Source organism: Scyliorhinus canicula, chromosome 31, assembly GCF_902713615.1.
Source record: "Scyliorhinus canicula chromosome 31, sScyCan1.1, whole genome shotgun sequence".
In the NCBI taxonomy this organism is placed as follows: Eukaryota; Metazoa; Chordata; class Chondrichthyes; order Carcharhiniformes; family Scyliorhinidae; genus Scyliorhinus; species Scyliorhinus canicula.
In genome coordinates, this window is record NC_052176.1 from 1,497,500 (window position 1) to 1,515,679 (window position 18,180).

At 58.2% G+C, this 18,180-nt stretch overlaps 1 protein-coding gene across 1 annotated transcript in view; it reads right to left on the bottom strand.

The window, feature by feature from the left end:
- Positions 1–17,574, bottom strand: part of LOC119958815 (sodium/calcium exchanger 1-like) — a 36,789-nt gene extending 19,215 nt beyond the window's left edge. The window contains exon 1 of the mRNA XM_038787316.1: positions 17,442–17,574. Within this exon, the coding sequence (XP_038643244.1) occupies positions 17,442–17,574 (133 nt within the window). The remainder of the gene's footprint in view (positions 1–17,441) is intronic.
- Positions 17,575–18,180: the final 606 nt, after the last annotated feature.

Below are 18,180 nucleotides of genomic sequence, written 5' to 3' on the forward strand. Positions count from 1 at the left end.
TCGAAACCCAGAGCCAGGGGGACCTCGAAACCCAGAGCCAGGGGGACCTCGAAACCCAGAGCCAGGGGACCTCGAAACCCAGAGCCAGGGGGACCTCGAAATCCAGAGCCAGGGGGACCTCGAAACCCAGAGCCAGGGGGACCTCGAAACACAGAGCCAGGGGGACCTCGAAACCCAGAGCCAGGGGGACCTCGAAACCCAGAGCCAGGGGGAACCTCGAAACCCAGCCAGGGGGGAACCTCGAAACCCAGAGCCAGGGGGGACCTCGAAACCCACAGCCAGGGGGAACCTCGAAACCCAGAGAGCCAGGGGGGACCTCGAAACACACAGCCAGGGGGACCTCGAAACCCAGAGAGCCAGGGGGACCTCGAAACCCAGAGCCAGGGGGCACCTCGAAACCCAGTGCCACGGGGACCTCGAAACCTACAGCCAGGCAGACCTCCAAAACCAGAGCCAGGGGGCACCTCGAACACCGAGCCAGGGGGCACCTCGAAACCCAGAGTCAGGGGGACCTTGAAACCCAGAGCCAGGGGGACCTCGAAACCCAGAGCCAGGGGGACCTCGAAACCCAGAGCCAGGGGGACCTCGAAACCAGAGCCAGGGGACCTCGAAACCCAGAGCCAGGGGGACCTCGAAACCCAGAGCCAGGGGGACCTCGAAACCCAGAGCCAGGGGGACCTCGAAACCCAGAGCCAGGGGGCACCTCGAAACCAGAGCCAGGGGGCACCTCGAAACCCAGAGCCAGGGGACCTCGAAACCCAGAGCCAGGGGGACCTCGAAACCCAGAGCCAGGGGGACCTCGAAACCCAGAGCCAGGGGGACCTCGAAACCCAGAGCCAGGGGGACCTCGAAACCCAGAGCCAGGGGGACCTCGAAACCCAGAGCCAGGGGGCACCTCGAAACCCAGAGCCAGGGGGCACCTCGAAACCCAGAGCCAGGGGGCACCTCGAAACCCAGAGCCAGGGGGCACCTCGAAACCCAGAGCCAGGGGGCACCTCGAAACCCAGAGCCAGGGGGACCTCGAAACCCAGAGCCAGGGGGCACCTCGAAACCCAGAGCCATGGGGCACCTCTAAACCCAGAGCTGGGGGCACCTCGAAACCCAGAGCTGGGGGCACCTCGAAACCCAGAGCCAGGGGGCATCTCGAAACCCAGAGCTGGGGGCACCTTGAAACCCAGAGAGCCAGGGAGACCTTGAAACGCAGAGCTAGGGGGCGATCTCGAAACCCTCAATCAGAAGAACGACCTCAAAATCCAGTCAGAGGGGGGAACCTTGAAACCCTGAGCCAGAGGGGGGACCTTGAAAACCAGAGAGCCAGCAAGAGGGGGGGGTGACCTCGATCGAAACCCAGAGAGCAGGGGGGCTCAGGGAAACCTTGAAACCAGGAGACCTGGGAGAGAGGCCTTGAAATCGAGAGAGATGGGGGGTAGTTAGAAACCCAGAGTGCGGGGCGGGGGGGGGGGGGGGGGGGGGGGGGCGTGTACCCTGCTGCCTTCGGGAACCCACAATTTCTCCGAGGGGAGCAGGAAAAACCACAGCTCCATCGCCGCTCTCCCTCTGACAGTGCGGCACTCCCTCAGTACTGACCCTCTGACAGTGCGGCACTCCCTCAGTACTGACCCTCTGACAGTGCGGCACTCCCTCAGTACTGACCCTCTGACAGTGCGGCACTCCCTCAGTACTGACCCTCTGACAGTGCGGCACTCCCTCAGTACTGACCCTCTGACAGTGCGGCACTCCCTCAGTACTGACCCTCTGACAGTGCGGCACTCCCTCAGTACTGACCCTCTGACAGTGCGGCACTCCCTCAGTACTGACCCTCTGACAGTGCGGCACTCCCTCAGTACTGACCCTCTGACAGTGCGGCACTCCCTCAGTACTGACCCTCTGACAGTGCAGCGCTCCCTCAGTACTGACCCTCTGACAGTGCGGCACTCCCTCAGTACTGACCCTCTGACAGTGCGGCCCCCCTCAGTACTGACCCTCTGACAGTGCGGCACTCCCTCAGTACTGACCCTCTGACAGTGCGGCACTCCCTTAGTACTGACCCTCTGACAGTGCGGCACTCCCTCAGTACTGACCCTCTGACAGTGCGGCACTCCCTCAGCACTGACCCTCTGACAGTGCGGCACTCCCTCAGTACTGACCCTCTGACAGTGCGGCACTCCCTCAGTACTGACCCTCTGACAGTGCGGCACTCCCTCAGTACCATATCGTTGGGCAGCGAAATGGCAGATGGAGTTCAATCCAGGCAAATGCGAGGTGATGCATTTTGGAAGATCAAATTCAAGAGCGGTCTATATGGTCAATGGAAGGGTCTTGGGGAAAATTGATGTGCAGAGAGATCTGGGAGTTCAGGTCCATTGTACCCTGAAGGTGGTAACGCAGGTTGATAGAGTGGTCAAGAAGGCATACAGCATGCTTGCCTTCATCGGAAGGGGTATTGAGTACAAGAGTCGGCAGGTCATGTTACAGTTGTATAGGACTTTGGTTTGGCCACATTTGGAATACTGCGTGCAGTTCTGGTCGCCACATTACCAGAAGGATGTGGATGCTTTAGAGAGGGTGCAGAGGAGGTTCACCAGGATGTTGCCTGGTATGGAGGGTGCTAGCTACGAAGAAAGGTTGAGTAGATTAGGATTGTTTTCGTTGGAAAGACGGAGGTTGAGGGGGGACCTGATTGAGGTCTACAAAATTATGAGAGGTATGGACAGGGTGGATAGCAACAAGCTTTTCCCAAGAGTGGGGGTGTCAGTTACAAGGGGTCACGATTTCAAGGTGAGAGGGGGAAAGTTTAAGGGAGATGTGCGTGGGAAGTTTTTTTACGCAGAGGGTGGTGGGTGGCTGGAACGCTTTGCCAGCGGAGGTGGTAGAGGCGGGCACGATAGCATCATTTAAGAAGCATCTAGACAGGTATATGAATGGGTGGGGAACAGAGAGAAGTAGACCTTGGAAAATAGGGCAACAGGTTTAGATAAAGGATCTGGATCGGCGCAGGCTAGGAAGGGCCGAAGGGCCTGTTCCTGTGCTGTAATTTTCTTTGTACTTTGTTCATATCGGTGCTCAATCCACTCTGAGGGACAGGCACGGGAATGTCTGGTGGACTACTGGTCTCATTATCCACAGCCCACCCCGCCTGGGAACCACATCATCGCTACTGACACCGAATCCTGCCCACATCATCTCCCACGCCGTCAAGGGTCACGCTCAAATCCACCAATATCCCTGGGTTACCTAGCCTGCAAACTACCCCTTTCCCCATCCTCCCAAGGATCTAACCTTCACCCCCTCCTCTTCCTCATCGACATACCATCCCTCTGCCTCACCGCCCGAAGACTCCGGGTTCGTCATCATATCCCACCTCCCTCTGGGTGAGACGGTCTTTCCTCACATCCCCTCTCGCCCTCCTGCCCCTCACACCTTAAATCCACACCCCCTGGTCATTGACCCTCCGCCAAGGGGCAAAGTTTCTTCCTGTCTACTCCATCCAGGCCCCTCATCATTATATATACCTCAATCCTGCCCCCCCCACCCCTCAGCCTCCTCTGCTCCAAGGAAAACAATCCCAGTCTGTCCAATCCCTCTTCATAACTAACAGCCTCCAGCCCGGGCAACATCCTGGTAAATCCCCTCTGCCCCCTTCCCAATGTTATCACATCCCGACTATAATGTGGATTCCAGAACGGCCCACAATACTCTCGCTGTGACCTAACCAACATTTTATACAGTCCCAGCTTCCCGCCCCACTGTTAAACTCTCTGCCTCGGCTAATAAAGGCAAGTATACCATCTGCCTTCTTACCCACTGTATCCGCCTAATCTGCTACCTTAAGGGACGGGTGTACATGCACAGCAAGATCCCTCTGATCCTCGGTGCTTCCCAGGGTCCTGCCGTTTATCCTGTATTCCCTTTGCCTTGTTTGTCCTGCCCAAGTGCATCACTTCATATTTATCCGGATTGAACTGCATTTGCCACTGATCAGCCCATCTGACCAGACCGTCTGTAACCTCCTGCAATCGGAGGCTTCCCTCCTCACTATTTACCACCCCATCAATTTTCATATCATCCACAAACTTACTGATCAACCCCCCCCTACATTCACATCTAAATCATTTATATAAACAGCAAAGACCCCAACACTGATCCCCGTGGGACCCCAACACTAATCCCTGTCCCCAACACTGATCCCTGTCCCCAACACTGATCCCTGTCCCCAACACTGATCCCTGTGGGACCCCAACACTGATCCCTGTCCCCAACACTGATCCCTGTGGGACCCCAACACTGATCCCTGCGGGACCCCAACACTGATCCCTGCGGGACCCCAACACTGATCCCTGCGGGATCCCAACACTGATCCCTGCGGGACCCCAACACTGATCCCTGCGGGACCCCAACACTGATCCCTGCGGGACCCCAACACTGATCCCTGCGGGACCCCAACACTGATCCCTGTGGGACCCCAACACTGATCCCTGCGGGACCCCAACACTGAACCCTGCGGGACCCCAACACTGATCCCTGCGGGACCCCAACACTGATCCCTGTGGGACCCCAACACTGATCCCTGCGGGACCCCAACACTGAACCCTGCGGGACCCCAACACTGATCCCTGTGGGACCCCAACACTGATCCCTGTGGGACCCCCAACACTGATCCCTGCCCCCAACACTGATCCCTGTGGGACCCCAACACTGAACCCTGCGGGACCCCAACACTGATCCCTGCGGGACCCCAACACTGAACCCTGCGGGACCCCAACACTGATCCCTGTCCCCAACACTGATCCCTGCCCCCAACACTGATCCCTGTGGGACCCCAACACTGAACCCTGCGGGACCCCAACACTGATCCCTGTGGGACCCCAACACTGATCCCTGTGGGACCCCAACACTGATCCCTGCGGGACCCCAACACTGATCCCTGTGGGACCCCAACACTGATCCCTGTCCCCAACACTGATCCCTGTCCCAACACTGATCCCTGCGGGACCCCAACACTGATCCCTGTGGGACCCCAACACTGATCCCTGCGGGACCCCAACACTGATCCCTGCGGGACCCCAACACTGATCCCTGTGGGACCCCAACACTGATCCCTGTGGGACCCCAACACTGATCCCTGCGGGACCCCAACACTGATCCCTGTGGGACCCCAACACTGATCCCTGCGGGACCCCAACACTGATCCCAGCGGGTCCCCAACACTGATCCCTGCGGGACCCCAACACTGATCCCTGCGGGACCCCAACACTGATCCCCACAGGACCCCAACACTGATCCCCACAGGACCCCAACACTGATCCCTGTCCCCAACACTGATCCCTGTGGGACCCCAACACTGATCCCCGTCCCCAACACTGATCCCTGTCCCCAACACTGATCCCTGTGGGACCCCAACACTGATCCCTGTGGGACCCCAACACTGATCCCTGTCCCCAACACTGATCCCTGTGGGACCCCAACACTGATCCCCGTCCCCAACACTGATCCCTGTGGGTCCCCAACACTGATCCCTGTCCCCAACACTGATCCCTGTGGGACCCCAACACTGATCCCTGTGGGACCCCAACACTGATCCCTGCGGGACCCCAAGACTGATCCCTGCGGGACCCCAACACTGATCCCTGCGGGACCCCAACACTGATCCCTGCGGGACCCCAACACTGATCCCCACAGGACCCCAACACTGATCCCCACAGGACCCCAACACTGATCCCTGTCCCCAACACTGATCCCTGTGGGACCCCAACACTGATCCCCGTCCCCAACACTGATCCCTGTCCCCAACACTGATCCCTGTGGGACCCCAACACTGATCCCTGTGGGACCCCAACACTGATCCCTGTCCCCAACACTGATCCCTGTGGGACCCCAACACTGATCCCCGTCCCCAACACTGATCCCTGTCCCCAACACTGATCCCTGTGGGACCCCAACACTGATCCCTGCGGGACCGCAAGACTGATCCCTGCGGGACCCCAACACTGATCCCTGCGGGACCCCAACACTGATCCCTGCGGGTCCCCAACACTGATCCCTGCGGGACCCCAACACTGATCCCTGTGGGACCCCAACACTGATCCCTGTGGGATCCCAACACTGATCCCTGTCCCCAACACTGATCCCTGTCCCCAACACTGATCCCTGCGGGACCCCAACACTGATCCCTGTCCCCAACACTGATCCCTGCGGGACCCCAACACTGATCCCTGTCCCCAACACTGATCCCTGCGCAACCCCAACACTGATCCCTGTCCCCAACACTGATCCCTGTGGGACCCCAACACTGATCCCTGTGGGACCCCAACACTGATCCCTGTCCCCAACACTGATCCCTGTGGGACCCCAACACTGATCCCTGCGGGACCCCAACACTGATCCCTGCGGGACCCCAACACTGATCCCTGCGGGACCCCAACACTGATCCCTGTCCCCAACACTGATCCCTGCGGGTTCCCAACACTGATCCCTGTCCCAACACTGATCCCTGCGGGACCCCAACACTGATCCCTGCGGGACCCCAACACTGATCCCTGCGGGTCTCCAACACTGATCCCTGCGGGACCCCAACACTGATCCCTGTGGGACCCCAACACTGATCCCTGCGGGACCCCAACACTGATCCCTGCGGGACCCCAACACTGATCCCTGCGGGACCCCAACACTGATCCCTGCGGGACCCCAACACTGATCCCTGCGGGACCCCAACACTGATCCCTGTGGGACCCCAACACTGATCCCTGTGGGACCCCAACACTGATCCCTGTGGGACCCCAACACTGATCCCTGTGGGACCCTAACACTGATCCCTGTGGGACCCTAACACTGATCCCCGTCCCCAACACTGATCCCTGTGGGACCCCAACACTGATCCCTGCGGGACCCCAACACTGATCCCTGTCCCCAACACTGATCCCTGCCCCCAACACTGATCCCTGTGGGACCCCAACACTGAACCCTGCGGGACCCCAACACTGAACCCTGCGGGACCCCAACACTGATCCCTGCGGGACCCCAACACTGATCCCTGCGGGACCCCAACACTGATCCCTGTGGGACCCCAACACTGATCCCTGTCCCCAACACTGATCCCTGTGGGACCCCAACACTGATCCCTGTGGGACCCCAACACTGATCCCTGTGGGACCCCAACACTGATCCCTGTGGGACCCCAACACTGATCCCTGCGGGACCCCAACACTGATCCCTGTGGGACCCCAACAATGATCCCTGTCCCCAACACTGATCCCTGTCCCCAACACTGATACCCGCAGGACCCCAACACTGATCCCTGTCCCCAACACTGATCCCTGCGGGACCCCAACACTGATCCCTGTCCCCAACACTGATCCCTGTCCCCAACACTGATCCCCGTCCCCAACACTGATCCCTGTGGGACCCCAACACTGATCCCTGTGGGACCCCAACACTGATCCCTGCGGGACCCCAACACTGATCCCTGCGGGTCCCCAACACTGATCCCTGCGGGACCCCAACACTGATCCCTGCGGGACCCCAACACTGATCCCTGTGGGATCCCAACACTGATCCCTGTCCCCAACACTGATCCCTGTCCCCAACACTGATCCCTGCGGGACCCCAACACTGATCCCTGTCCCCAACACTGATCCCTGCGGGACCCCAACACTGATCCCTGTCCCCAACACTGATCCCTGTCCCCAACACTGATCCCTGTGGGACCCCAACACTGATCCCTGCGGGACCCCAACACTGATCCCTGCGGGACCCCAACACTGATCCCTGCGGGACCCCAACACTGATCCCTGCGGGACCCCAACACTGATCCCTGCGGGACCCCAACACTGATCCCTGCGGGACCCCAACACTGATCCCTGTCCCCAACACTGATCCCTGTGGGACCCCAACACTGATCCCTGTCCCCAACACTGATCCCTGTGGGGCCCCAACACTGATCCCTGTGGGACCCCAACACTGATCCCTATCCCCAACACTGATCCCTGTGGGACCCCAACACTGATCCCTGCGGGACCCCAACACTGATCCCTGTCCCCAACACTGATCCCTGTGGGACCCCAACACTGATCCCTGTGGGACCCCAACACTGATCCCTGTGGGACCCCAACACTGATCCCTGTCCCCAACACTGATCCCTGTCCCCAACACTGATCCCTGTCCCCAACACTGATCCCTGCGGGACCCCAACACTGATCCCTGTCCCCAACACTGATCCCTGTGGGACCCCAACACTGATCCCTGCGGGACCCAAACACTGATCCCTGTCCCCAACACTGATCCCTGTGGGACCCCAACACTGATCCCTGCGGGACCCCAACACTGATCCCTGCGGGACCCCAACACTGATCCCTGCGGGACCCCAACACTGATCCCTGTCCCCAACACTGATCCCTGTGGGACCCCAACACTGATCCCTGCGGGTCCCCAACACTGATCCCTGTCCCCAACACTGATCCCTGCGGGACCCCAACACTGATCCCTGAGGGACCCCAACACTGATCCCTGTGGGTCCCCAACACTGATCCCTGTGGGTCCCCAACACTGATCCCTGTGGGACCCCAACACTGATCCCTGCGGGACCCCAACACTGATCCCTGCGGGACCCCAACACTGATCCCTGCGGGACCCCAACACTGATCCCTGTCCCCAACACTGATCCCTGCGGGACCCCAACACTGATCCCTGCGGGACCCCAACACTGATCCCTGCGGGACCCCAACACTGATCCCTGCGGGACCCCAACACTGATCCCTGCGGGACCCCAACACCCATCCCTGCGGGACCCCAACACCGATCCCGGCGGGACCCCAACACTGATCCCTGTGGGACCCCAACACTGATCCCTGCGGGACCCCAACACTGATCCCTGTGGGTCCCCAACACTGATCCCTGCGGGTCCCCAACACTGATCCCTGCGGGTCCCCAACACTGATCCCTGCGGGTCCCCAACACTGATCCCAGTGGGACCCCAACACTGATCCCTGTGGGACCCTAACACTGATCCCCGTCCCCAACACTGATCCCTGTGGGACCCCAACACTGATCCCTGCGGGACCCCAACACTGATCCCTGCGGGACCCCAACACTGATCCCTGTGGGACCCCAACACTGATCCCTGCGGGACCCCAACACTGATCCCTGTGGGACCCCAACACTGATCCCTGTGGGACCCCAACACTGATCCCTGTGGGTCCCCAACTCTGATCACTGTCCCCAACACTGATCCCTGCGGGACCCCAACACTGATCCCTGTCCCCAACACTGATCCCTGTGGGACCCCAACACTGATCCCTGTGGGACCCCAACACTGATCCCTGTCCCCAACACTGATCCCTGTGGGACCCCAACACTGATCCCTGTGGGACCCCTACACTGATCCCTGTGGGACCCCAACACTGATCCCTGTCCCCAACACTGATCCCTGCGGGACCCCAACACTGATCCCTGCGGGACCCCAACACTGATCCCTGTCCCCAACACTGATCCCTGCGGGACCCCAACACTGATCCCCGTCCCCAACACGGATCCCTGTGGGATCCCAACACTGATCCCTGTGGGACCCCAACACTGATCCCTGCGGACCCCAACACTGATCCCTGCGGGACCCCAACACTGATCCCTGCGGGACCCCAACACTGATCCCTGCGGGACCCAACACTGATCCCTGCGGGACCCCAACACTGATCCTGCGGGACCCCAACACTGATCCCTGCGGGACCCCAACACTGATCCCTGTGGGACCCCCAACACTAATCCCTGTGGGACCCAACACTGATCCAGGTGGGACCCCAACACTGATCCCTGTGGGACCCCAACACTGATCCCTGTGGGACCCCAACACTGATCCCTGCGGGACCCCAACACTGATCCCTGTCGGGACCCCAACACTGATCCCTGTGGGACCCCAACACTGATCCCTGTGGACCCAACACTGATCCCTGCGGACCCCAACACTGATCCCTGCTGGCCCCAACACTGATCCCTGTCCCCAACACTGATCCCTGTCCCCAACACTGATCCCTGTGGGTCCCAACACTGATCCCTGTCCCCAACACTGATCCCTGCGGGACCCCAACACTGATCCCTGCGGGACCCCAACACTGATCCCTGCGGGACCCCAACACTGATCCCTGCGGGACCCCAACACTAATCCCTGTGGGACCCCAACACTGATCCCTGTGGGACCCCAACACTGATCCCTGCGGGACCTCAACACTGATCCCTGTCCCCAACACTGATCCCTGTCCCCAACACTGATCCCTGTGGGACCCCAACACTGATCCCTGTGGGACCCCAACACTGATCCCTGTGGGACCCCAACACTGATCCCTGCGGGACCTCAACACTGATCCCTGTCCCCAACACTGATCCCTGTCCCCAACACTGATCCCTGTGGGACCCCAACACTGATCCCTGTGGGACCCCAACACTGATCCCTGTGGGTCCCCAACACTGATCCCTGTGGGACCCCGACACTGATCCCTGTCCCCAACACTGATCCCTGTGGGACCCCAACACTGATCCCTGTGGGACCCCAACACTGATCCCTGTCCCCAACACTGATCCCTGCGGGACCCCAACACTGATCCCTGCGGGACCCCAACACTGATCCCTGCGGGACCCCAACACTGATCCCTGTGGGACCCCAACACTGATCCCTGTGGGACCCCAACACTGATCCCTGTGGGACCCCAACACTGATCCCTGTGGGACCCCAACACTGATCCCCGTCCCCAACACTGATCCCTGTGGGACCCCAACACTGATCCCTGTGGGACCCCAACACTGATCCCTGTGAGACCCCGACACTGATCCCTGTGGGACCCCAACACTGATCCCTGTGGGACCCCAACACTGATCCCTGTCCCCAACACTGATCGCTGTGGGACCCCAACACTGATCCCTGTGGGACCCCAACACTGATCCCTGTGGGACCCCAACACTGATCCCTGTCCCCAACACATCCCTGTGGGTCCCCAACACTGATCCCTGTGGGTCCCCAACACTGATCCCTGTGGGACCCCAACACTGATCCCTGTGGGACCCCAACACTGATCCCTGTGGGACCCCAACACTGATCCCTGTGGGACCCCAACACTGATCCCCGTCCCCAACACTGATCCCTGTGGGACCCCAACACTGATCCCTGTCCCCAACACTGATCCCTGTGGGACCCCAACAATGATCCCTGTCCCCAACACTGATCCCTGTGGGACCCCAACACTGATCCCTGTCCCCAACACTGATCCCTGCGGGACCCCAACACTGATCCCTGTGGGACCCCAACACTGATCCCTGTGGGACCCCAACACTGATCCCTGTCCCCAACACTGATCCCTGTGGGTCCCCAACACTGATCCCTGTGGGACCCCAACACTGATCCCTGCGGGACCCCAACACTGATCCCTGCGGGACCCCAACACTGATCCCTGTGGGACCCCAACACTGATCCCTGTGGGACCCCAACACTGATCCCTGTGGGTCCCCAACACTGATCCCTGTGGGACCCCAACACTGATCCCTGTGGGACCCCAACACTGATCCCTGCGAGACCCCAACACTGATCCCTGTGGGACCCCAACACTGATCCCTGCGGGACCCCAACACTGATCCCTGGCCCCAACACTGATCCCTGTGGGACCCCAACACTGATCCCTGCGGGACCCCAACACTGATCCCTGTGGGACCCCAACACTGATCCCTGCGGGACCCCAACACTGATCCCTGCGGGACCCCAACACTGATCCCTGGGGGACCCCAACACTGATCCCTGGGGGACCCCAACACTGATCCCTGCGGGACCCCGACACTGATCCCTGTGGGTCCCCAACACTGATCCCTGTGGGACCCCAACACTGATCCCTGTCCCCAACACTTATCCCTGTCCCCAACACTGATCCCTGCGGGACCCCAACACTGATCCCTGTGGGTCCCCAACACTGATCCCTGTGGGACCCCAACACTGATCCCTGTCCCCAACACTGATCCCTGCGGGACCCCAACACTGCCCCCTGCGGGACCCCAACACTGATCCCTGCGGGACCCCAACACTGATCCCTGCGGGACCCCAACACTGATCCCTGCGGGACCCCAACACTGATCCCTGTCCCCAACACTGATCCCTGCGGGACCCCAACACTGATCCCTGCGGGACCCCAACACTGATCCCTGCAGGACCCCAACACTGGTCCCTGTCCCCAACACTGATCCCTGCGGGACCCCAACACTGATCCCTGCGGGACCCCAACACTGATCCCCGTCCCCAACACGGATCCCTGTGGGATCCCAACACTGATCCCTGCGGGACCCCAACACTGATCCCTGCGGGACCCCAACACTGATCCCTGCGGGACCCCAACACTGATCCCTGCGGGACCCCAACACTGATCCCTGCGGGACCCCAACACTGATCCCTGCGGGACCCCAACACTGATCCCTGTGGGACCCCAACACTGATCCCTGCGGGACCCCAACACTGATTCCTGCGGGACCCCAACACTGATCCCTGCGGGTCCCCAACACTGATCCCTGCGGGACCCCAACACTGATCCCTGTGGGACCCCAACACTGATCCCTGCGGGACCCCAACACTGATCCCTGTGGGACCCCAACACTGATCCCTGTGGGACCCCAACACTGATCCCTGTGGGTCCCCAACACTGATCCCTGTGGGACCCCAACACTGATCCCTGTGGGACCCCAACACTGATCCCTGTGGGACCCCAACACTGATCCCTGTGGGACCCCAACACTGATCCCTGTGGGTCCCCAACACTGATCCCTGTGGGTCCCCAACACTGATCCCTGTGGGACCCCAACACTGATCCCTGCGGGACCCCAACACTGATCCCTGTGGGACCCCAACACTGATCCCTGTCCCCAACACTGACCCCTGTCCCCAACACTGATCCCTGTCCCCAACACTGATCCCTGTGGGACCCCAACACTGATCCCTGTCCCCAACACTGACCCCTGTCCCCAACACTGATCCCTGTCCCCAACACTGATCCCTGTGGGACCCCAACACTGATCCCTGTCCCCAACACTGATCCCTGTGGGACCCCAACACTGATCCCTGTGGGACCCCAACACTGATCCCTGTGGGACCCTAACACTGATCCCCGTCCCCAACACTGATCCCTGTCCCCAACACTGATCCCTGTCCCCAACACTGATCCCTGTCCCCAACACTGATCCCTGTCCCCAACACTGATCCCTGTCCCCAACACTGATCCCTGTCCCCAACACTGATCCCTGTCCCCAACACTGATCCCTGTCCCCAACACTGATCCCTGTCCCCAACACTGATCGCGGGGGGCGGGGGGGGGGGGGGGGGGGGCTAGATTATCGACCCGGTCGGGTCGGCAGGGTGGATGTATCAGAGCTCCCGTTCCGATTGTGGTTTATCCTGGTAACCTACTTCCTTCAGGGGCCAGTAAAGAGATATTTTCACCAGGAGGATGTGGAGGCTTTAGAGAGGGTGCCAGGATTTACCAGGATGTTGCCTGGTATGGAGGGCATTAGCTATGAGGAGCGGTTGGATAAACTCGGTTTGTTCTCACTGGAACGACGGAGGTTGAGGGGGGACCTGATAGAGGTCTACAAAATTATGAGGGGCATAGGCAGAGTGGATAGTCAGAGGCTTTTCCCCAGGGTAGAGGGGTCAATTACTAGGGGGCGTAGGTTTAAGGTGCGAGGGGCAAGGTTTAGAGGAGATGTACGAGGCAAGATTTTTACACGGAGGGTAGTGGGTGCCTGGAACTCGCTGCCGGAGGAGGTGGTGGAAGCAGGGACGATAGTGACGTTTAAGGGGCATCTTGACAAATACATGAATAGGACGGGAATAGAGGGACACGGACCCAGGACGTGGAGAAGATTTGACTGGTTCAGCACACTGGGCTAAATCGCTGGCTTTGAAAGCAGACCCAGGCAGGCCAGCAGCACGGTTCAATTCCGTACCAGCCTCCCCGAACAGGCGCCGGAATGTGGCGACTAGGGGCTTTTCACAGTAACTTCATTGAAGCCGACTCGTGACAATAAGTGGTTTTCATTCATTTTCACTTCATTAGACGGGCAGCATGGTCAGCACGGAGGGCCGAAGGGCCTGTTGCTGTGCTGTACTTCGATGGTCCGGTCTGGGCCTCGGTCCTGAGGGGGGGGGGGGGGGGGGGAGATTTGGCCGACCATCCATCTGGTCGCAGCGGGGTGACGCGGTGGGGGGGGGGGGGGGGGGGCAGCGGGGTGACGACTGCTGCCCACGGGGCGGTGCCTCCGTAGCTCAGTGGGGCTGGACGGCTGATTCGTGACCAGGATCCACGGCAAGACCACCGGTTCCATTCCCGTACCGGCCGAGATTATTCATTATCGAAAATAATAATCTCTCCCCCCCCCCCCCTCCTCCGTTGGTCGATCGCTCTGTCCGGCGTTGCTGAATACAGCGGAGTGATAACTCCGCAAACCCCCCTCTCCCCCCCCCCCCGTGACCCAGGGGGTCTCCTTATCCAGACCCCGCCCTCCAACCCCAATATTGCCACAGGTAATTTGGGCAACAGATATATTGTCACAAGGGGCTGGTTTAGCTCACTGAGCTAAATCGCTGGCTTTGAAAGCAGACCAAGCAGGCCAGCAGCGCGGGTTCAATTCCCGTAACAGCCTCCCCGAACAGGCGCCGGAATGTGGCGACTAGGGGGCTTTTCACAGTAACTTCATTTGAAGCCTACTCGTGACAATGAGCGATTTTCATTTTTCATATCGGGAGGCAGTTCAGCCCCAATCTAAACCCTCCGCCAATTGTAAAAACCCCAATTTTTAAAACGGGGTTTCATTAGTGTTCTGCTGGAATCAGTAATTCTCGATGTGTGTGTTGGGGGGGGGGGGGGGGGGGGGGGGGGATTGAGGTGTCTCCTCTCTCGCTCCCCGCACGGCAGTTATAATTAGTCAGGTTGCAGGATCTATTCTGATCCTCCAGCATCATCCGCCTCTCCGCTTACACTTCATTCCTGACATTCCGCAGCCAGCAGCCAATGGCCCTGCTTCGTTCCCAGTTTAACAGGCTGGGCCCCGACTGGCACAGTTACAACAGGGCACACGGCAGGGCAGAGAGAGAGGGACGGTGCCCTGCCTAGACCAGCCCCGCGACGGTGCCCTCCCCCTTCTAACCCCGTCTCGACCAGCCCAGCGAGGGTGCCCACAGTCAACCGGCCCAGTAACGAAGCGCTCGGCCTGATTGGCAGAGTGACTGGCACGTGTCTAAGATGGCTGAGGGAGGCAACACTCGAACAGTGCCTCCCCCCCCCCCCCTCTCCCTCCCCGGTCAGTCCAGGCAAGGGGAGGGAGCACCAGTCAAGATTGGCAGAGGGTGGGGGCATTGATCTAGATTGGCAGAGGGTGGGAGCATTGATCCAGACTGGCAGAGGGAGGGGGTCACTGTTCTAGATTGGCAGAGGGTGGGGGGCATTGATCCAGACTGGCAGAGGGAGGGGTCACTGTTCTAGATTGGCAGAGTGTGAGGGGCATTGATCCAGACTGGCAGAGGGAGGGGGGTCTCTATTCTAGATTGGCAGAGGGTGGGGGGCATTGATCCAGACTGGCAGAGGGAGGGGTCACTGTTCTAGATTGGCAGAGGGTGAGGGGCATTGATCCAGACTGGCAGAGGGAGGGGTCACTGTTCTAGATTGGCAGAGGGTGGGGGGCATTGATCCAGACTGGCAGAGGGAGGGGGTCACTGTTCTAGATTGGCAGAGGGTGAGGGGCATTGATCCAGACTGGCAGAGGGAGGGGTCACTATTCTAGATTGGCAGAGGGTGGGAGGCATTGATCCAGACTGGCAGAGGGAGGGGTCACTGTTCTAGATTGGCAGAGGGTGAGGGGCATTGATCCAGACTGGCAGAGGGAGGGGTCACTGTTCTAGATTGGCAGAGGGTGAGGGGCATTGATCCAGACTGGCAGAGGGAGGGGTCACTGTTCTAGATTGGCAGAGGGTGGGGGGCATTGATCCAGACTGGCAGAGGGAGGGGGTCACTGTTCTAGATTGGCAGAGGGTGAGGGGCATTGATCCAGACTGGCAGAGGGAGGGGTCACTGTTCTAGATTGGCAGAGGGTGAGGGGCATTGATCCAGACTGGCAGAGGGAGGGGTCACTGTTCTAGATTGGCAGAGGGTGGGAGCATTGATCCAGACTGGCAGAGGGAGGGGTCAATCGCCCCCCCCCCCCCTCCTTTGCAGGGAAATCGAGGACATCTTCCAAGACGCTGTATGAGGCTCCTGAAGGATTTGGATTTTAAAGATAACCTAAGGTGATATTTAAGATGATGAATTATTAGCTCAAAGGGAAATCCAATCCTCCACTCCCCGCACAGTTCACAGCGAGAACGTCAAGCAGCCACTTATAGACATCTCGTAAAACTGAGACGAGGATCTCTTTCACAAAGATCACCTTGACAAAAAAAAAAACCTCAGCGACGAGAAACCTACCTGCTCACCATCCGCGATAAAGGTTATCCACCCCACGAGGCATGCCCGCCCTAAAAATTAAATGTCAATCGTTCTCCCAAGAACAGGAAAAGGTTCACAGTTCAACTGGGATTTTAAAAGCAAGCAACCAGATTTGAAAACTTCCCAGGACATCAGCCAAACACTGCCATAACTTTCGTGAAACTTCCCCGTGACTTTTCGTGGAACGTTGCAAAACTTTTCCCAGACTTCAATGAAACGTTTCCGTAACTTTAGTGAAACTTTGCAAAACTTTTCCTAAATGTCAGTGACACTTTGCAAAACTTTCCCAAAACTTCAGTGACACTTTGCAAACTTTCCCAAAACTTCAGTGAAACTTTGCAAAACTTTTCCTAAATGTCAGTGACACTTTGCAAAACTTCAGTGAAACCTTGCAAAACTTTTCCAAATCTTCAGTGACACTTTGCAAAACATTCCCAAAACTTCAGTGACACCTTGCAAAACTTCCAAAACTTCAGTGACACTTTGCAAACTTTCCCAAAACTTCAGTGAAACTTTGCAAAACTTTTCCAAAACTTCAGTGAAACCTTGCGAAACTTCAGTGAAACCTTGCAAAACTTTTCCAAATCTTCAGTGACACTTTGCAAAACATTCCCAAAACTTCAGTGAAACTTTGCAAAACTTTTCCAAAACTTCAGTGAAACTTTGCAAAACTTTTCCAAAACTTCAGTGAAACCTTGCAAAACTTCAGTGAAACTTTGCAAAACTTTCCCAAAACTTCAGTGAAACTTTGCAAAACGTTTCCCAAAACTTCAGTGAAACTTTGCAAAACTTTTCCAAAACTTCAGTGAAACTTTGCAAAACTTTTCCCAAAACTTCAGTCAAACTTTGCAAAACTATTCCAGGAACTTTGGGAAAAGCTGTAAACTTTCAGGGGAAACATTGAATGATGTAATTATTAACATAACAAGTGTATTTTATTTTTTTCACTTACTTTCCTTTGCTGTTTTTCCCAGGCTGGGTCCAGAAGCAGGTCTCGATCCCAATCATCTTCTTGTTCCATATAAGTCTCGGTGCTATATGTGGTGTGGTTGTATGTGATATGCGTTTCAACTTGGGTCATTTTTCCGCCTTTTTCTGATTCCCTCTCAAGTGCAATGAATATTTTTTGCTCTCTGCAATAGAAACGATTCTATTCTCCCTCTCTCCTGACCCCCCCAGCACTGGGCAGAGTGTTAGACGTGCTTGAGGACAGTAAAGCTCTTGGCGAAATTGTGTCTGCCCAGCCTCCCCCTGCTCCAACCCCCCCACACACCAAGGCTCCCTGTTAAGTATTGAACGGACTGGGGCGGGCCCCCGCTGCTATTGGACAGTAGGAGGGTCCTGCACCCAACTTTCCTCCAATTAGACTTGAGAGAAGTCTGGATTGACACAAAGTTTTGTCAGAGGGATGCAGGAATTGGGCTGCAAGTGTGGCTGAAGTTCCAGACACCTTCTGGAGGTCAGAGCTTCCTCCTGCTGCTCTGCTAATAACTAGTCTTAATTTTACTCCCCCCAGTTCACACCCTGTCCACCCATCTTCTTATTCCTTCACCCACACTCCCAGGTCAGCAACACCTCAATCCTTGTTTTCAAATCCTCCTCCCTATCTCTGTAACCTTCTGCAGCCCCCACAACCCTCCCTTATCTCTGTAACCTCCTCCAGCCCCTACAACCCTCCCTATCTCTG